At 40.9% G+C, this 21223-nt stretch overlaps 1 protein-coding gene across 2 annotated transcripts in view; it reads left to right on the top strand.

The window, feature by feature from the left end:
- The window catches only part of XYLT1 (xylosyltransferase 1), a 175479-nt gene that overhangs the window by 96840 nt on the left and 57416 nt on the right, over window positions 1-21223 (top strand). For both annotated transcript variants that reach the window (XM_039732332.1, XM_039732331.1), the window contains 2 exons: window positions 16018-16190; window positions 16826-17028. In XM_039732332.1, the coding sequence (XP_039588266.1) occupies window positions 16018-16190; window positions 16826-17028 (376 nt within the window). The remainder of the gene's footprint in view (window positions 1-16017; window positions 16191-16825; window positions 17029-21223) is intronic.

Genomic DNA, 21223 nt, shown 5'->3' with positions numbered 1-21223 from the left:
CTTTTCATTTTTTGAGGTGGAGATAGAGAAAATTATCTTATGGATAAATAGAATCTCCAAATGAGTTTTCATCTTAAAGCATTACAAATTTATTTCAACTATGCCTAAAACTATCCAGCTGCAATACCACAGAGGTGCCCTAAGTACACCTTCAATACTTGGTAAGTTTGTCCAGAATTCAAGTAGAATGTGAAAACCTTGCATCACTGAATAATACATTTCAGAGCTGCTGAAATATTTTTCATCATTTGCATAAATCTTGCATAGAATTAATTGTGATTTGACAGTTTTCTTTTCGTTATCTGAGCTGAGAACTGAAGCTATGATTGTTAGCTGGCCTAAACTGGTGTAGCTTCATTTGGATAAAGCAGTGAACCAAACCAACCCTGCAGCTTTTCTAAAATGCCATCATCTGCCTGTGCTGAGGCAAAACGGAGGAAATCCTACATTTCTTCAGACTAATTGGATTCAGCTAGACTGGAAATTGTGTAATACTACACAGGAGACATTTAGGAACCCCCAAAACCTCCAGCTTCAAAGGGCAGTTTTTGTAGCAGTTCAGGCTCCCTACCTGGGCTTGTTTATTGCTTTGAACATTGCAGATTTACTTTTATGATTCATAATCATCCATAAAGAAATTCAGTTGTTATTTAAAATGCTCTGTTGGGAATGCTCAGCAGTTATTAATTAATAATGCATCAGTAAAGCAACAAAAGGGCAGGTAAAGCTGCAGTTAGAATTGGCTGGGTCTCTGCTGCCTTCAGAATTGTGGTTATGTCTTGTTTCCCCAGGGTTAGCTCATCTGCCCCAGAGGGGCAGACTCTGGGTTCTCCTCTTCATATTCCAGGCACTTTCTGTAGAAAATACTGACTGGTGCATGGATTTATCCACAATTAAAAGTAAAGCAAAATTCTTGTTAGCATTAAGAGTTATGATCTTACTCCTAACATTTTTTTTAGTGCCAGAAACTCATGAGAACAAAAAAATCACTCAACAATTTCTTTTAAATGAAGAAAACTTAGGGCTAAGTATAAAAAAAGAAAAAAAAAAGCACCCTAAAATCTACTTTGAAGTGCTACTATGTATTACTAAATAATTACTAAAGAGTTTTATAGACAACAGTGCCACTTTATTACAGTGCCAGTGGGGATCAATGCTGTGGAAGTCAGTGCAAACCTGGTGTCAGTGGGGTTAGAGATGGACCAGCTGAATGTTGCTGTTTTTGAAGAAAAAAGGATGAACTGCTGGGAGATTTCCTGTACACACTGCTGGCCCAGAGCTGAGCTCTGGCAATATTTTTTTGTATTTTTGTTTTCATGCTGATTACCACTTTTGCAATGTGTCCTATTTTTGTGTGGTAATTGGTAATCTGGAAAATTTACTTGGTGTGCAAGATTTAATATTAGGTCCTGCTGTCATGCTGACAATGAATTAGCTTTTTGGGCTCTGTCATATGTTCTCAGCAGGCACATATGTAATTAAAATGAGCCCACGTTGAGTTTCATATTAACACTCAAATCACCTTTGGCAAAAGGTCTCTGTGTTCTTTTGGGATTATACTCTGGGGCAATGTAATTACAGTGTCAAGTATAATTTTTACCTTTAAATACTTCTTCATTTGCAATAATATTAAACTTTTCCATACTGGTTCACTTTTGCTTTTATAAAATTATTTTATTCTAATTAAAATGTTGCCAGCACAGGCATTCTATTTCAGATGTTGTCTTCAACTCCAAGAAAGTTGTGCTGTTGAACAGTAAGAATTTGCTGTCAGGAGACATTGAATTAGTTTACATAAAAAGTCATTCCAGAAATTAAATGTTTTCATAAAGTTGGTACTTGCTGTGACAGTAAAGGCAGGGTGATCCAGTCTCATGCAAAAAGGGTGAGAATGAATGGTGTGTGTGTGGATAAACATTTCACCTTCTAGCAATAGTGTCTTGAGAAATAATATGAAGAGATTTTTCATCATTCTTTTAATGTCAAAATAAAGATAGGGGAAATTAAATTATACTTGAAAGAAATTGCAGCTCAGGTGTTTTTGATTCTTTTAGCCATGATAGAGGATTGTTAAGGAGGCTCAAAGTTAATCTGCATTTTTATAGATCAGGGATTGTTCAGAACTGGTGCATGAGCAGAATTTGGCTCAGACATGCTAATTCTCTTTTGATGCTGATTTTACACTGTCCATTCTCCATTGACTTCAGAGGGGCTGCAGAGCAGGAGATGGACTGAAATGAATCCAGCAGATGAACTGAATGAAGTTATGTTACTACTATTCATTAACTACCTCCTTGCCTTAACAAATAATATTTCTCCTTGTCTCAGTTACAGACCATCTTTGGGAGGGTTTAGCTTTTAATCTGTGAGGAGCTGAGTTCTGGCAGGCAGAGCCTCCCAGGGGTGTGTGCAGAGCAGCTGCTGCAGTGAGAGCAGACCTTGCTGGGGACCTCCTGGTTCCTGCCTCTCCGGTGCTGGGCTTTGCTCCTCTCTGTGCTCTGGGGTCCCTGCTGGCCCTACCCCTCTGCTTGTTACAGAACTATTTCTGCCACAAACCTGCTGGGGCCCCTTTCCTGCCTCTCTCCCTGAGTGCTGGGTGTCTGAGGCTGGGGGCACCTGCCCTGCCTGGGCGTGCAGTCCTGGGCAGCTCTGAGCACCTGAGCTTTGGGCTGTCACTGCAATCCTCTGCCAACGTTCCTTGTTCTTCCTGGTCTCTTTTTTAAATAAACATGTCATTTTACAATCTGTGAGATGCTTCTTGTGTTTCACACATTTTCATCTCCTAAATTAGGTTTACTTAGCAGTTTTGCAGCCAGTTGATGATTTTCATGCCCTACTGTACCATAAAAGCCAAGTTGTGAATGAATTTGTTTGGGTCTCTGTCGTTTTAGAGGAGAAGGAATTGAATTAAATCTCAACATGAGTTGTTTGAGTTTGGGTTTTTTTTATTTTTCTCTTCTAAGCCTCCCCTTGTGATAGGAATGATCAAATAGTTTGTGTATGAATGAGACATGGCAGGAGGAAAACCCAAATATGTGAAAACAACACTGCTGGATTACATCTAGACCTTCAAAGCAGTTTTTAGCACTTGCTTTATCTAATTAAAATGCATAATATCTTGGACGTGTGCCCTATCTCACAGTGTGCTGGACCTTTAAGTTATTCCTGGAGATCCACACTAATGCACAGCTCACTTCTGCCAGGCTCCCCAGATTCAGAGGGGTGGGATGAGCTGTGCCCAAGCAGGGCCCCCTGTGCCAAGGTCCTGCTCAAACCCTGCCAGCACTCAGGCAGCAGAGCTGGGAGGCAGGATCAGTCCCAGCTGCAGGAAATGGGAGCTGCCTGGGGCCAAATTTAGTACCTGTGGCTGCTGACACCAAATGAAGTTGCTGAATGGGAAGAGACTCTGAGGGGCAGAGTTAAGATAATTTTAGAAATTTTCTCCATTATTATTTTTGTCTGTAAAAAGTCAGCATGACTTTGTTTCAGACATTGCACAGATACTTCTCTTGTGCAGTATAGAGAAAACCCTTCTACAAGTTACTGTTTAAGCAGCTCCTTGACATCCAAGGGCATCATAGACTTGTTAAGATCTGAGAGAAATTTATAACTCGTTTATAAATTATAGTGTTATTGCAAGAATGCATTTTGCATACAAATTCTCCCCAGATGCTTTTAACAGCAGCCAGTAACTTATTTAGTCAATAAAGTGATGTTTGCTGCACATTGGATTTTTTTAACAAAACTGTAATGTCAATTGAAATACAGAAGAATCACTTTATGTTGCTTTTGTTGAACATTTTCTGATGCTGGCAATTTGATTTTCCCTTTGTTTTCCTCTAGTGGTATGTTAATGGGATCCTTTTATTCTGTGATGGAGTAATGGAGTGCAAGTCCTTTATTTTAGCAACAAGACTATGCTGTTTTGTTCTATCCTTTGCCCATCACTCTAAGTATGAATACACATCCTCCTGAATACCAGCCCAAACAATTTTCATGAGAACATTTAAAAAATCAAGCTCAGTTAATTCATATTAATTTGTTCCTTGCTGGCAAAAACTTTGTATGAAGAACTGTTCTCCCTGCTGTTTCAAAGGGGTGAATGTGGAGAGTGCTGGTGTCAGGGCTGGGTTTGGTGCTGCTGCAGGCAGGGCTGGGGCTCAGTTCAGTGGGGAGGGGGCTGTGGAGCAGAGCAGGTGCTCAGCAGCTCTTGCTGAGTGCCTCTTTCACTCACACACAGCCCATCACAATGAAGCATGGAATTCAAGATATGATTTTCAATCCAACCCTAATTGGATTAGAGGGATTGTGTTAAAGATATGTTGGCTATGAAATGTTTAGAGGATTAATGCCCGATGATTTTTTTTTTTCCTTCTTAAACCATCTTTACTAATCCCTCTTGATCAGAAGCAGTTTCTGGAAAGCATTCCAGCCAGGAGGGAGAGCTCAGCCCTACCTTCCCCATCTCCAGGAGGAGAGACATAGGCTGTTATAGTCACTGCACAGACCAAAATTCTCCATTTTAGTTCAATCCAGAGTACTCATTGCCACTGGTGCTTGTTTTTTTCTGAAAATATGAATATTTATGTCCTTGACATTTTTCATAGTAATGAAAAATTTTGAGATGTAAGGGTGGCCCGTGCAAGAATTAACATCTATCTATCTTGTGTTTTAACCTGTCTGTATATGTTAAAATCTAGCTCAAGTAGTGCAGTGTCATTTATTAATCAGATGTTATTGTAACTGAGCATACCATACAATTACATTTTTGAAGTCTGCTAAAGGAACCAGTGTTAATTGCTTACAGTGGAATCTATTTGCTAGTGGAAATGTCACAATATAATTATGTTGTGTTCCTCTGTCTGACAAGCAATACACTCAGAGAAGATTGGTCCTTTTTTCCTTCTCTGTTGAGTAAAATTATTCACATTCCACAATAATCATTTATGTAGTACACGTGGTAGCAAAGAATACCCAGGTGCTTTCTGGAAGCACAAAAGCTGATCAATTACAAAATAATTCATATGTTACTATTCACATGGGCAAATAAGAAGTAATTTGGGTCATTTGACAAAACCATTGCTTGCCAGTGTCCTTTGACATAGATCTTTGACAACAGTTATATGTCAAAAAAATCAGTTATGCTGAAAAATGTATACTCTTGAGTGGAGAAACTGCATTTGTTTCTGGGAGAAGCTTGTCTTTTAGATGTGCTGTTTTACTTTAAATGCTTCAGTTCCCTCTGTTTCCTTGCTACTCTACCAGTGTATAGAAACTCGAGGCATATATGTATTTATTGTACCTACACATAGGTGAATCTGATATCTGACACATCTTGTATTGCCACATTGTGAGGTTCTGAGCAGGGCTTAGTCCCAGCCCTGCAGCCTTTGAGTTAAACTGTTAAGTTTAGCTCAAAGGGATACAGGGGAAGCAGATCCTGACAGCTTTGGAGAGAATCTGCACAGACCTGTGCTATTTATCTTTTCTCTCTCTTTTGACTGTATTGTGAAATTCCCATTAATTTCACTCGCACTGCAAGTGCCAGCTCAAACATGAGGCTAAACTTTCCCATTTTGCACCATGTTGGCACAGGGAACAGGTATGAGGGTTGATTTTTGCTTCTGCTAGTGCAGCCTTTATTCTCAGTACCTAACTTGACCTTTTCAAACTAGCTATGTAAAATACATGTGAAAGTCTTTACTTTTTTGGTCTGTTTCCAACATTATGTTCAGAATTATCTTGAACAGAGAATAAAGGCAGACTCTGTCCTTCCAATTCTGCATTCAAAAAATAGGAGACAGATGTAATGGAATCTCAAAGGGAGGATTGAGTTAACAGACCAGATACTCATATGGTAGAAATTAACTTGGTCCTGGCCTTACACCAGCTGATTGTAATGATTAACTGTTAATTTCTTAAGGTTATTTGGGGAAAGAGATACTTTACATAGGACTTGAAAGATGACAGCACAGTAAAACAGAAAGGGAAAACATTGATCAGGCAGGTAACAAACATGCTTTTATCTACCTATTCATTTCTTGGTAGTCTCAGCAGTACATAATATCTCCTGGGAGGTTATGTGAAGTAGAGATGTGTGTAATTGCTTGTGTTTTCACTCCTTATTGATTATTCTTGCTGTGAGCATGAGAGGAAGAGATGGTGTAAAGGTTATGGCGTGCCAGTCTCCAAACACACTGGAACAGACACTCCAATCAGCAAAGGCTGTTTCAAATGCTAATTTGAAGTAGAAGCCTTGATATACTTCTGTTGCTATTTTGCTTGGTATTTGTTATGTTGGTTGTTCCATAGTAACTGATTTACTTTCAAGTTTCTGTTCCTTGAAGGCTTAAACTTCCTGATGATTTGAGGCAGAAAAGAAAGTCTGGACTGAAATAAGGGCATTTTCTACATTTTCTTCTTGTCCTGCACAAGAAATCTAAAGGCTTTTTGGAGGGAAGGGAGTGAGGCTCTTCAGAGCTGACTCCAAAGCCCATTGTTGGTTTTGGCATGAAGGGTGGTGAGGCTGTCACTGGTGTCCCAGTTGGGATGTAATCCATCTGCAGCAAGAGGGCTGGCAGCCTCTGGAGTGTAATTCAGGCCACCTAAATCAGTAGTTGATTGTTCAGAAAATGCAAACTGTGAATGAGGTTTTATAAATATTTCAGTCTGGGTTTGTGTCATCAGTTTTCTTGGGAGTGGTGGGATGACTTCTCTTGTATGACAAATTCCTGTTCTCATCAGTTTGGGGCTGTTGATGGGAGCATCCTTAGCAACAACCAGTGGTGGATAAGATAACTAAACCACATAATTCATTTTAATTCTTTCATTTCTTGCCTTCTGTAACCTTTTCCCTACTAATGAGCACAAGTCAGCTCTTGGAGCACAAGTGTCTCCTCCTGCAGTGAGCTTTCTGTCAGAGGAGGGTGGCTCCACACAGTGAGAAAACTCTCACGCCTGATGTGTCAGCCAAAAAAGACAGGACTGCTGTTTTTCCTTTTATCTTGGGGGTATTGTCATGGAACTGGGGCACTCAGGAGCTGCTCCTGATTGCACTGCTGAGCTGGTTGGGGTCCACAAGTTTTGACTCTGAGCTGGGAATGGGCTGTGGGCTTGTCCTGAGAGCCAAGCTTGAAAATCTCATTTATTTGAGTTTCTTCTTAATGCTATGTGACACGGGCACCTGTAAATAATGGTCTTCCTCCTTTTTTTTTTGTGGTTTCCAAGGATGTTACCTCTCAAATGTCAAGTCACAGAGTCAAAGAATGGTTTGGGTTGGAAGGAACCTTAAAGATCATCCTGCCATGTGCAGGATGCCTTGCAGTAGACCAGATTGCTCAAGGCCTTATTCAGCCTGGCCTCGAACACTTCCAGGGCTGGGCCATCCACAACCTCCCTGGGCAAACTCGTTCCAGTACATCACCACCCTCATGGTAAAGAATTTCCTCCTAATATCTAACCCAAATTTCCCTATTCAGTTTATTCCCATTGCTCCTTGTCCTGTCACTGCAGTTCCTGACCAAGGGTCCCTGTCCTTGTAGGTGCCCCTCAGACACTGGGAGTGTGCTGAACTGTGTTAGTCTGTGAGGTCTCCACAGAACCTTCTCTTCTGTTCTCCAGGCTGAGCAGCCCCAACTCTCTCAGCCTGTCTCCACAGGGAAGTATTCCAGTCCTCTTATCCATGGCCTCCTGGACTGCCCCAACGGCTCAGTGTCCTTCCCTGGGGGCACCAGAACTGGCTGCAGCTCTCCTGGTGGGGTGACAAGAGCAGAGCGGGGGGCAGGATCCTCCCTTGACCTGCTGGCCATGCTGCTCTGGATGCAGCCCAGAGCTTGGTTGGGTTTGGACTGTGAAGTCAAGCTAAGGTGTAAGAGGAATCAGTGGTCTTTGCAAGGAATATTTGTGTCTGTTCTTGGATCTGCCTTACATCTCTGAAGTCCAGTAATGTCACTGAATGTAGTAAAAATAGCCTGATGCTCATTTAAAAGGCATTTTGTATTCACCCTAATAACACTGATCACGATGTGCTAATTGGATGTTAATTGATATGATAAACACTATTATTACAAGATTCATTCTAATTTAACATTAATTAATTTACTGTTGCTTTTGAGTGTTATTTATTCATGGCAGTCGGTAGGAATAGGGAGAAAATGCTTGACTAACACACTTCAGCAAAACTACAAATAATTGAGATTTGTCTCCCAGGAATGCTACCATTTTCATAATTAGAATAGTCAGAAAAGCAAGCTTGTTGCAGAGATGATTGGCCTGCCTAGATAACTATTGTAGTAAATTAAGTTTAGTGTGTGTTGCAAGTGCAGTATAGTGGAATCTGATAATTAGTTGGTCATTTGCAAATCATAAAAATGGTTTCAGTAATGACTCGATACTGACTGCAAGATAGAACAGATTTTTTTGTTTGAAATATGGTAGGTTGCTCCAAACCAAATGCTGCTTGCTTTTGCTAGAAATTGAGTGAATATGAGTGTGCTGCTGCTGCACACACACACACACATGGACCCTGAAGGTATTTTGAACAGTTCTGTGTTATCCCAACTGCTTTTACAGGTTTGTGATACAAAAAGTTCCTGTCCTTGTTCTCAAGGCTTTTGTATTTCTTAATTTACAATGAATTCTGCAAGTCATGTGAAAAAAAACACATTCACCAAATTTTCTGGTGCAGGGTGTTTTCTGGATTTGTGTAATGGATGATGTCTGCCCCAATGGGTTCTTGAGGGAGTTTTGGAAGTGCTGCATGCAGCACAAATGGTACATAGCTGTAACAGGAGGATGACAAAGCTGGGGTGGAAGTGGTTTCTTTTAAATTCCCAAACTGAGAAATGTCTTTGGGTTGTTTTTTTTTCCTTAGAATAAAATAGAAAAAAAATCATCTTATGATCCAGCTGTGAATATGAAACAGTTCTATATGTATCCTCTATCTTTCTACCTTTCTTCTTTCATGCCTTTTATTTTTCTGTTCATGGACAGCAGAACTGAACCTAGATCTGTAATTACAGTGAGTTTCCTTTTTTATATAAATTTTTTGGGGATGCAGAGCTGCTTATCAGCTCACAAACTCACTGTAGAGAAACTTCCAGTGATCTCATGGAGGGAATTTCCATCTGTGAGGCAGTGACTCTTCTCCTCTGACTGCCCTAAGTTTATGCTGTCACCCTCTGAAATGATTAAAGAAGACTCAAAATGCCCACATCAGCAGCTCCTTTGTTCCATGCCAGGGCTTCTTCTCAGCATGGAAAGAACATTACTGAAATCTCTCTTTAATGTTAAATGCAGTAGCCACTGAGTGCTTCTAAATTATGTCTCACTGCTTCCCCCCTGCCTTGCATTGATTTTTTGCTTGTGGGTTACTTGATCATATGAAGTTACAGAGGATCATAAATTGTTCCTGTAATTTTTGATAGAGTCTGAGACTGAAAGGTTGTAGAACAGGGATGTTGAGATAAAACATTACTGCAAAAAAATTGAATATCCACTCCTCAATAGCAGCATGATTTCTGAATTTTTTTCCAAAGTGCTCAAGCTAACTCAGAGATTAAAAGTACAGGTAACAGCAGTTTTAAGGAAGTCTACAGAACATAACTAACAACACTTCACTCTGTAAGTCATAACCATCCCTCTCTAATCCCCATGCCTGGGGACAGTTGTGCAGGAGATCATCTCAATTGATTTCACCTCTCCCACTTTGCTAAGTTAAAACCCACAAGGAAAAGCCACACCTATGACCAGTCATGATAATTTTCTTCTTCAGGAGCTTGGTTTGCTTTGCTAGAGTCCCTCACTGGCCTGGGCAGTGGATGGGCTCAATGGGCACACAAGGTGCTCATTCCACTTTATGGTAGAGATTTTATTTACCAGAGGAGTTTTCTGCACAGTGAGCAGACCAGAGACCAGTGGGCATTTTACATATACATAATTGTAATAATTTTAAAAAAATATATATGTAATCAGTGCTCACCTGCAATCTTTTCTTTCACTGAAGATCTCCACAAGGACTACTATGGAAACAAGTGAATAATTTCTTAGACTGGAAGTGAAAACTGGCATCCCAAAGCTGGGACCAATGTTGCTAAAGGAAGTTTTCTAGATGCTGGCATAGGAAAAATTGTCTTTTTATCTAAGTACAATTGACACACACTGTTCTTCAGAAGTCACCTCTCCTGTGCTGGGTGTCCTCACTGGAGGGTACTGCAGCAAGACAGGCCTTCCCCTCTTGAGCCTGATGGCACGAGATGCACCTGCTGTGATGGACCAGTGGGGCTTGGCTCCAGCAGGAGCTCTGGCTCAGCCCAGGGCAATGCTGCTGTTATCAAACCCTCAGACAAAGACTTCTCATCAGCTCCTGGCTCACTGCTAAATTGCTCAGTGACATTTTTTGAGGTTTTATATAACCCTCCAACTACTTCTATTACTAGGTCTGATACAAAATTTTTGTGTCCTAAATGAAAACATTGTATATATTTATTTATTTATTTTTGGTCTTGCCACCATTTGAACAAGGCAAACCTGTTTGTGCTCTAATCAAAATGAAAAACGTTTTTAGATGAAAGCCAAGCCTGGAAATTTTCAACCTGCTGTGTTGTTGAGTTGTGAGCAATTGAAGAGGAGTTTATAGTGGAAATCTGAGTTCAGCAACTACCACTCAGCTGGCTGTTGCAGAAATGGTCCCACTGAAGGGAATGGAGCTGCTCCTAGGAGTTTAAGTAGGGGCTACAGAGCTCTGCCTCTTAGGAGTGATTATGGTTCATATCCTGCTGTAATGACAGGGCTCCTGATTGCATTTATGGATGTAATAGCAGCAAATACTCTGCTGAGCTACACAGCAATGACTCTACTAATGTCCTCTGTCTATTGATTCATGGAGCAAGGCACAGGGTAGACACAGAGCTGTGCTCAGATGGAGTCAGCAGCACCCAGGTATCTCTGTGCAGAGGAAATCTGTTGGACAGCCAGGACAATACCAAACTGAGAACAGAAGGTGATGGGTTGATTTACAAAACATAAGATGGCTCACAAAATGGATTGAAAGATTGCTTTGAGTTGCTGGGGAAGTGTGATCCCATTAATTAACAGTAGAGGTAAGAGATCAGCAGGCTGGCTCTGAGTTATATTGGAGGATGATTGAGCATAATGTGGCATCACAACAAATGTGTAAATGATTGCACTGTCTTCATTATTCTGGAATTCAGTAGTGCTGCAACAGTTGAAGATTAAGCTCTTAATTATGAGTATTGATTTCTCTGGGCATAGAAAATACAAGCTAAAATTGCACTAGAGCTGAGATTCTCCTGCTATCTTCAAAAGCAGGTACAGGTTTTCCTGCTAACACATTGATGTCAGGCCTGTCAGGCTTTGAGCAGGAAGCAAAAGGGAAGATTTTACTTTTCTCAGTAAGTTTGTGAAAGACATCTGGTGACAGAGCAAAATGCTGTGGTTTTGTTTTCAGTGGAGGCAGCCCAATAAATGCTCTTTGATACAAGGGCTGGAAGACGAGCTTGGGTGTGCACTTCCCCTTTTGCTGAGGTTCCAGTTTCTCTGGAGCAAGGCAATGTGAGAAGTTTCTCTTCTATCCTCTGTTCCCATTGTGTAATGAAACAGCAAACTTTGAGGAAGCTTAAGACAAGTCCTGCTTTAAGGCCAGGGCTCTTTCACCTGTGCCAAGTGGCCATAGAGAGGATGTTCTGTTCACTCTCCCCACTGACTCATATGTGCAAAGCAATTTTGAGGGTAGAGCTGTGCTCTCAATATGGAACTGTAACAATCATATTCTTCATGGGTTTTGTTTTACTTTGTATTAACATTGTGGGGTTTTTATTATGGTTTATAAAGCACTGATAGTTTTTGGTTTAGTTTCTATTGACATTGCAGGCTTTTTATTAAGGTTTGTAAAACACTGGTCTGTGTAAATTACCACAGAAAAAGGGAGTTCCCTAAACATGTAGGAAACTTCTTTCAACAGGCAATACCCACACCCTGAGAAGCTTTCTGGGTGAGGTAGAGTGCACCTCCAGCCCACTGAGACTGCCCCAAGTGACCTGTGCAGGAGGACATGGGAATTCTCTTGTGTTGGCTTGACTCATTTTTCTTGAAGGCAGATGGTGGAATGTTGAGAGGTGAGAAGTGTAGTGAAGGCTGGGAATGGGGAGTGCTGCAGAGGAAAGAAGCTGTCCATGGATTCATTTAGGCTGCTGGGAGAGAAGAAGGTGATCTTGGCAGCTGCTTTTTGCAGGACTGAAGTGACTGAGGGTGGAGCTGGAATCAGCACCTGGGTTGAGCTTTAGTGCATGGGGAGAATGCAGTGTAGTGATGTACTGAAGTAGCTGTCAAATCCAAGTGCTTCCTTGAAATCCTTTTAGATTTTTATCACTAGTGAATGGTAGGATGTTAAGTGAAGTCATCTGATGCATTTTCTGTGTATCCTGTCCCAACAGCCTGGAGAGGATGAGCTCCTACCTGAGGCAGCTCATTAATATGTAGGTACTGACATGTTGAGCTAGGCTTTGGTCTGCATGGGTTTATAGAAATGAAGTGGCTGGAGCTATTCAGGTCTTGACATTGCTCATACAAATCTGAAATCCTCCTGTATTTTTTAGTAAGCAGATCATCAGCTGGATGTTTCCTGCTAATTTCATCTTCTTCATAAACCAGGCTGGTTCTTTATTGGTGAAGTAGTTTGCAAGATAAAGGGTGCTAAGCAGCCATGAGCTAAAACCAGGGAAGTGACAGTATAGAGCAAAGTAGCAGATAGTCTGACAGATGGAAAAAATGTATCATTCTTCCTTTGTGAAACTCCAGGCAGCCACAAATAGGATTATTTTTAAAAAGCCATAATAGCATGCAGGTGGTAAATGCAAGTATAAAAATCCTAAACCTAAAAGAGAAGGGAGGAAACTAGCATATGAAAAAAAAAAGGGTTAGAGAAGGAAAACAGAAGAGAACAAAATAAGTCACTGCAGGAATTCATTAGAGAAAACTGATGCAGTGAGGTGGCATTTCAGGTGAAAATTTGAGAGGATTTTGTTCTCAGTAATTGCTAGATAAATGATAGTGTGGGTATTGACAGCAAGTTAGATTAAAATAAAAGGCCCACAATATGACTATTTTAAATTCCCCTCACCTTCTAAATATCATTGCAGAAAATCACTGATTTCGAAAGAGAGGTATCCAAAAATGTAATGAAAACCACTGAAAATATTTGAGTTCATTGCTGGGACATCATCAGCTTGAAATGAAAACAGTTTAAAAGAAAAATAGCTTGTTTTTGCAATTGCAATTGCCCTTCATTCCCCTGTCAGTTCTCTTTGCAAGCACATTTTCTTTCTCTCACAGTCCCTTTTTGTCCCTGTCACTCTGCAGAAACCCTGAGCATGTGCATGGCAAAGCTCATCAGCTGCACAGGAGAAAACAGTAGAACTGGGCATAGGCTAATGGGCATCATAAACAAACTGCAAATTATAGAATAAATTAAATTTAAGCTTTCTTTCTGATGTTTTAATATTCCTCTGAGTCCTAGTGAACCATTGGTGGAGGGTTTTTTAAAGAAATACCATTTAAATTGTGTCCTGTGTAAAGTTAAGGATTACTTACGGAGCTAGAAATTTCCTAATATCTGGTCTGAATACAACAGGGGACAATAAAGTTGCATTAATTTATGAGCAGTAGTAAATTAATAAATTTATTTATAAATTAATTAAATTATATTAAATTTAATGTCTTAAATTATAAATTTATATTGAGTTAATAAATTAATTTATCTTTGCAGTAGTAAATTAATGTATTTATTTATTAATAATAAATTTATTAATTTACTACTGCAAAGAGAAGTTCCTTGTGGGGCTGTGTACAGGGAGGGTGTGCTCCATGGGGCAGGGAGCCTCTGTGGGCTCTGTGTTGTTGGGATCTGTGTGTGCTCCTGGAGAGTGGCACCACTGCCTTTTAGCCCTTGACACAGTCAGCAAAGGGCCCCATTCTAGGCACAAGGGGCACCTCTGACATGTACAGCTTTCCTGGTAAAAACAGACTCTGACTTAGAGAAGTGTGCTAGGGAAGCTCTGCTGAGGAGAAGCTTGAAGGGAGAGTTGTGGGAGATGTTGAAACCATTCCCTTCTGGGATGTGCTGCTCCCATTGCAGCAGGATCTCTCTCTCGTGGCTGTCTAAAAGGAGTGTTTCAATTACCCAGGGGCATTTCAGTACAATCAAGGGCATCAAATTGTTTGATCACCTAAACAGTGCTCTGCAAACATTCAGTTGGTCTGTTTTTTCCAAGTTTATACTACTGCCTTGAACAAGGAAGAGATGCCCAAGAAGGATTAGTCAAAGGTCTTTTTTCTGTGTCCAGCCTTTATTTTGTAATTATTACATTTGGAAAAAAAAGAAAGCTTTTGGTATTGTTTACTTTTTCCAGCATATGTTTCCAGTTTCAAAAACCTGGGGAAAAGTGTCGTTCCCTCTCTCTTAGTCTCACTTCACTCTTGGCAAATGTCTCCTTTCATGTTCCTTATATCAAATCAAACAGACATGAGCATGTGTTTTTAATAACTGTAGGAGATGTTTTGGAAGGTGCAGTGGGCTTTGTAGCTGCACTCAGGCTGTCTGATAACTGAGCTCAGGAACAGCCTCAAATTTGTCCTACAACCTGCAGCAAATGTCTCCACTGTGCAGAAGGAGCCTTGAGGTGCTGGGGATGAGGAGGTGGGAGGAGAAAGGGGCATCACAAAAGGCACTAAGTGCAGAAACTGGTAACAGCTCAGATCTTAGAAATTTGAATATCTCCCCCTCTGGCAGGGGGTACACACATCAAGTATCTTTTAAGACAACACTATTCCTTTCATTTAAAAAATAATGAAGTTAAAATCTGAAAGGGGAAAATTTGTGCAGAAAGATTTTTCAGCTTGGAGGGACTTCACTGCTTTGTCTGCTAATATTCAACATTTCAGGTTATTTCTAAATCATTTTTGTTGAGAAAGGTCCTTACAAGGTCAGAGCACTGAAGAATGGTGTAGTTTCATTGAAGAATGAATGTCATGTTTTGGATAAAATTATGTTTTTCTTACATTGTGTTCTGGTTTTTGAGTTGCAGAGTGGGTACACAAACCAAAACCAAAGCACTTGAAATTTCTTATTAGAAATGTCCCTCCAGCTCTTCAGTTTATCAGCACATCCTGTCTGAACTTCACACTGTGGTGTCTGCTTTAGACAAGGAACATCAGAAATTACTCTGTTAAAACAAAAATGAACAGATATTTTCAGTTGTACTGGAAGAGCCCCACTCCTCCATGAAACAGTGAAGACTTGCAGGTTGCATTTAAATGTTCCAGGGCACGTCTGCTGTTACCAATAAATGCTACCTGTCAATAATCCTCAGCAGCTTTCAGTAGCAGAGTTCCACCAGCTTCTCAGCAGAGCTGTGCTGATCATGGGAGCAAACAGCTTTGGCTAAGCAGGGGCTTTCCTTCTGAGGGAATATCAGCCTTATCAGTGTTTATTTTAGACACTAGTCACAAACTTGGAGATGATTCCTTTGAAGGTTCAGATGTCTGTACTCAAGTGGGGCTTGATACAACTCTGTGCTGATCATGGGAGCAAACAGCTTTGGCTAAGCAGGGGCTTTCCTTCTGAGGGAACATCAGCCTTGTCAGTGAATATTTTAGACACTAGTCACAAACTTGGAGATGATTCCTTTGAAGGTTCAGATGTCTGTACACAGGTGGAGCTTGATACAACTCATAAACATCTGGGTACTTGTCCATGCTTGTGCAGCCTTGTTCAGGATGAGGCCCGTGGGCATGGGCTGCTGCCCAAGGGCTGGTGGCCCTGAGTGGGGACAAAGGAGAGGGGCACAGACTGGATGGGACACAGGCTGGCACCCCTCGGGAGTTCTCACCCTGCCCTACAAAGGGCCTTTGAAGAAGGAGCCGAGGTGGAATGTGTACTGCTCTCTGCACCCCTGCCCTGTGGATACACTCAGAGATGTCCTGTGTTTTGTCTTTGAACAGGAAAAGCCAACAACAATGTTCAGTGGGATGAGGACTCCGTAGAATACATGCCAGCCAACCCAGTCAGGATCGCATTTGTCTTGGTTGTTCATGGCAGAGCTTCCCGGCAGCTCCAGCGCATGTTTAAGGCTATTTACCATAAAGACCATTTTTATTACATTCATGTTGACAAGGTAATATATCACTGGTTATAAATTGCCTGTCTCACCATCTGTCAGTCTACCCATCCTTGTCATCTTCTTCATCTTCCCTTTACCTCTGCTGCATAAAGTGCATGTCACTTTTTGTCTCTCCATCTGTTACATGTTTTGAGCCTCTTTTTTTTTTCCCCTTAAATTTTCTTTCTTGTTATCTTATTTATGTAACAGCCTTCATTTCTCCTTCTCTGTTGATGAGTATCTCCCCTTGTCTGTCTGTTGTACATTTAGTTAGCAGTAACTGATAAGTTGATGCAGAGTGAGGTGGTGACTCACTGGATGGAGAGCTGACCTGAGGTGCCTTGGGCAAGTGACACACTGTGAAAGGGAGGTGGTGGCAGTCACCTCCTTTACAAAAGCCCTTTGGGCTCTGTGATGACAAAGGTGAATAAAGCTAATCACACTCCTTAGTGATTACTGTAGTTGTAATAAAAAATATTAACCAGGGTTCTCTGCACATTTAGCAAAACAAGGTTGTGTGCCATAGTAAGTGAGGGCAAAGCAATGGCAGCACTCAGTGAGTCAAGAAGTAGGGTAGGCCCTTAGTGAATACAGAGAGAGACAGTTTTGGGCAGAATAACTTGAATGTGTTACTCTTTTCTCCTGTAAAGCGATCCAATTACTTGCACCGGCAAGTGCTGCAGTTTGCCAGCCAGTACCCAAATGTGAGAGTCACCTCCTGGAGAATGGCCACTATCTGGGGAGGAGCAAGTCTTCTGACCACCTACCTGCAGACCATGAAGGACTTAATGGAGATGAGTGACTGGCCCTGGGATTTCTTCATTAACCTCAGTGCTGCCGACTACCCAATCAGGTACATGAGCTTTTTAAGAATGTACATGTTTTGTTCCTAAAGGATCTGTTAAGTTAAGCAACGATGTGTCTGTGCTGTGCTGCAAGAAGCAGAGGAGCAGTTGCTTTTGTTTTATAGCAGAAAACTCCTGTTGGTGAGCTGGTGTCTGACAGCCACAATTTAGCCAAGTATTCAACCACCTGCCTGTACCCTGTGTGTCTTCCATTTGCCTGGGGGGGAATTTCACTGAGAGGCTGCTCCAGTTTGTCATTATTTCCAGCAAAAGGGGTACCTGCAAGAGAGGATGAGGAAAGTAGCCAGAAGTGCTGGAGCTCAGCAAATGAAACCCAGGCATGGAGAGATTCCTCCCTCCCAGGGCTCTGATTTACAGTGTGATTTGATGTCTCAGCAAGGGTTGCAGGTATGAATATAGATTCAGGTACTCCTCTCCTTTCTTGTAGTACTTTTCTGTGGAGGATAATGGCTGTAGAAGTGACAAATAAGTTGCTAGGAGTCAGTTATATCTTCAGCACCAACCGTTGCCTGAACATCCTCATTCAGATGGCATCAAGCTAAGAATTTCACACACCATCACATGATAAGTCTTGTGATTTTAAGTGAAATTATATTCTTTCTGGATTTACCTCATCCAGGCCTCGGAGCTGCATTCAGTAAGTTTACTATATTGTGCAAAATAGATAATCTGTTAAAAACCCCCACCCAAACAAAAAAAACCCCAAAAACAACAGCAACAAAGCCACCCAAAAAACCCCCAAGTGTCCTGAAACTGTTTTTAGGTTTAGGTTGTAAGAGTTATTAAAAAGAAGGAAACACAAAATTCTTGTGGCTTCTGTTTCCCTCTATGCTGAAATGAACCAGTGAAAGAGGAAGTGACTTTCTTGGGCAATTTTTTCATGAGGGATGATACAACATGGTTTTAATACTCCTGGAAAAGAAATATGCTTCCACTGGTGAGGTTTCTCCAAGATCTCTCTCGAAGCTTGAATACCTTCCTGAAGGTGCTCTTTGGACAGAAATCACCACTGAAGTGAACAACAGCAAAACCCCTGAGCCTATGCCTTAGGAAGGATTTTGTGAGGACTGACAAAAGGCTTTATTGCTGATGCCCATTTCTAGGCACTCTTAGTGAAATGCAACACATTTTGGGGAGAAAGATTAGAGCACAAGAGTTACTGAGACTGCCTTGATATTACAACATGGGGACTTGAATTAAGTAAATCATACTTTTGATGTGCAACAGGAAGAGAACTAACAGTTTTGACATATCAACCTTGCTCATAAGGGAGAGTATGTAGTTTCCTGTATATGTCTTGAGTTTTGGAAAACAAACTTGTTATTCCTGATTATTCACTTTCCTGGTGAGGAATGCTGTATTGATGCTAAACAGTGGACTAATGCAGGACCATAAAGGAATAAGTGGGTGATGGCACTGTGAATTAAACAGGATAAATTGTAGGATTTGCTGAAGATCTGGTGTGGTCATACACTAGTGCCAGCAGGTGTGTCCAGTTGTCCTGTGCTGTTGAGCCTAGCCTAAGCACAATATAATGCTGAGGCCATGACCTGGGGCAGTCTGAGCTGTTCCTAGCTCCCTGTGGAGCAAATCAAACCACGGGGCCAGATGGGGTCAGTGGCTTCCAGACGTGGCCACCAACAACCACTGGCTTTGTGGGGCAGACTGCAGTTGGTCCAGTGTTCATGCAGTCTGTGGGATAGTGCCATGCTGTCCCACAGTCATTCCACCTCTGCTGGAGAAATTCCAGGCACTTGTTTCTTCAGAGGAGGAGCTCTGGCAGGTCGTGCTTGCCCCTTGCAGCCACTCTCAGAGCTCTGTGGTGGCCTCTTGGTGGCTCTCGGTGGCCCTCAGCACCCAGGCAGGCTCTGAAGTGCTCACTTCCCTTCCTGCCAAAGCACTCTGTTACCAGAACCAAAGGGAACGTGCTTCCTCTTCATCCCATGATGCACTTCAACAAAAAATAACAAACCTTTTTAGTGCTTCAACTTCACTGACAGTGACTTACAAGTAACGTTATTTCTTTTAATATGGAATATTACAGCTATAAACTGTGAAAGTCTTGTCTCATCAAATATATATATGAGTCCATTTAATTTTCATGGTGGAGGTGCTATAAATTATTATTTTTATTTATGATCTTTAGGAAGGCATTACCTCCCTGCATAAGCCAGAGAGGACTGATTGTTTTTCCAGGAAATAGTAAATAGGGTGTTTGGGAGATTATTTTTTTTCTTTCAGACCCCATGCCATGATTTGTCAGATATTGGGCTAGGGGCACTTTACACTTCTCTCTGGTTAGTCATACTGCAGTGGGTTTTGTTAGGTTTCCCTGCATAAGAACATATGAATTTTGTGGATTAATAGTTTTTATCCAGAGCTGCTTCATATTAAGCTTTTGCTTCCCATCTGCCATTCCATCTGTAATACTGAAACCTTTACTACTTCTCTTCTGATAATAAAAGCTAATCCAGCCTTCTAAGTCAAAAAAGCCATACTCAATATGTGGGGTTAATACAATATGATGAAGCCTAAATCTGTCCAGGGAGCAATCTGGTCTGTTCACAGACTACAGCAGAATTGCCAGGAGCCTTTCATCCTTCAGAAGAGATGTCCAGAAGCAGATGTTCAGCATCATAAAATATAAAGGCATGGGAGAAAAATATTAGAACTATTCATTTTGTGAGGGAAACAATTAAAAATGTGTAAAATAAAACATATGCATGGCAGGAAAATCCAGATACCCTTATTATTCCTCCTCATGCCTGAATGTTTTGTTTGTAGAGTCCAGCACTAGCACAGAGGAGATTCTAACCCATGTGCTTCTCCTTCTTACTGAGTACAAACCACTGGCAAACAGTCTGGAGATAAAGGTGCTTCTTTTAACACAACAAAAGTGTTTCCCTTTAATCAAGAGGCAATATGATATTTATTGGCCTAAGTGAAAAGATGTGGTGCATTATCCAGCACTGAATTCATTCAGCTCTGTTAAACATTCTCAGCAGGAAAAGGAGGGGTGAAATGGCCAAAAACAAACCTCCACAAGCAACTCAGAGATGGGAGGTTGTGTGACTGTCCCTCCTTTTTCTCTGGGCTCGTGAATAAAAAAGAAACAGATTTGCAAGCTTCTCAAGAAATCATCTGTAACAGTCATTGCATTCACAAAGAAATAAAAGAAAACATCACCTCCTTCCTTTTCCTTAACTTTTTTTTTAAATTTTAGTGGTATTTTTTCATAATTTAAAGTCTTTTCTTTTGACAGCCTCTTTCAAAACCTTATGGGAAAGCTATTGATGCCTTCAACCTCTTACTTTACATGGCTATCTATTTGCATTATTTATTGTCTCTGACAAACAGCATAAAGTAGTCAACCTTATGTTCAGGGACTGAAATTTCACTCCCAACAAGGTGAACTATGGTAGAGCATCTATTCATGCTGAATGTTTAATGTGCATTGCAGGAGTCCTTGGATAATGTGGCAGGTGAAGTGTTGCACCACTTAAATTAAGAAGTTTAATGAGATCATTTAACAGTGAATATCATGTCAGTGCTTACCTGGCCACAGAGCTTGTATAAAGAATAAACATAATGAAACATTTGAACTATTTATAATTTACAGTAAATCACTGAGCCTCAATCACCAAAGGGATCACCAAATCTAATTGCCAGCTAATGCTTGGTCTTTAATAAAGGTCAAGCAAAATTATTAGCAGAAGCTTGGGGAGTGCTTCAGAATAGTAAGAAAATAAAGTGTCTTATTGATGGAGTCAGGAATGCAGATACAACTACATTTTCTATTATGAGCAATCAGGTCTAACAAAAGAACTTAAATAAAACCCAGTGAAACTACTTGTGTTTTGCTGCTTGGCATTATTTTAGGATAAAACTGTGTAGCCCTACTTCCCATAAAAGCCTGTGTTGGGAAGCCTCAGTTAAATGAGACACATTCAGTAGAAGTTTGGGTCTTGAATGGAAGGTGTAACATAATTAAAACAGCACCTGAGGTACTACACAATGCAGGGAGTAAATGGGATTATCTGACTGGCTCTGGTCCTTTAAACAGGTGCCAATATGGAGATTTTCTTTGCCAAGCAGAATAACACAGAGAAATTAAAAAAAAAAAAAAACTGAGCTAGCAAATAACTATTGACTGACCTGCACTTGCTTCATTGTATTGCCCTC

Source organism: Passer montanus, unplaced genomic scaffold (assembly GCF_014805655.1).
Source record: "Passer montanus isolate IOZ18808 unplaced genomic scaffold, ASM1480565v1 scaffold8, whole genome shotgun sequence".
Classification (NCBI taxonomy): domain Eukaryota; kingdom Metazoa; phylum Chordata; class Aves; order Passeriformes; family Passeridae; genus Passer; species Passer montanus.
This window is presented reverse-complemented; position numbering and strand designations above follow the sequence as displayed.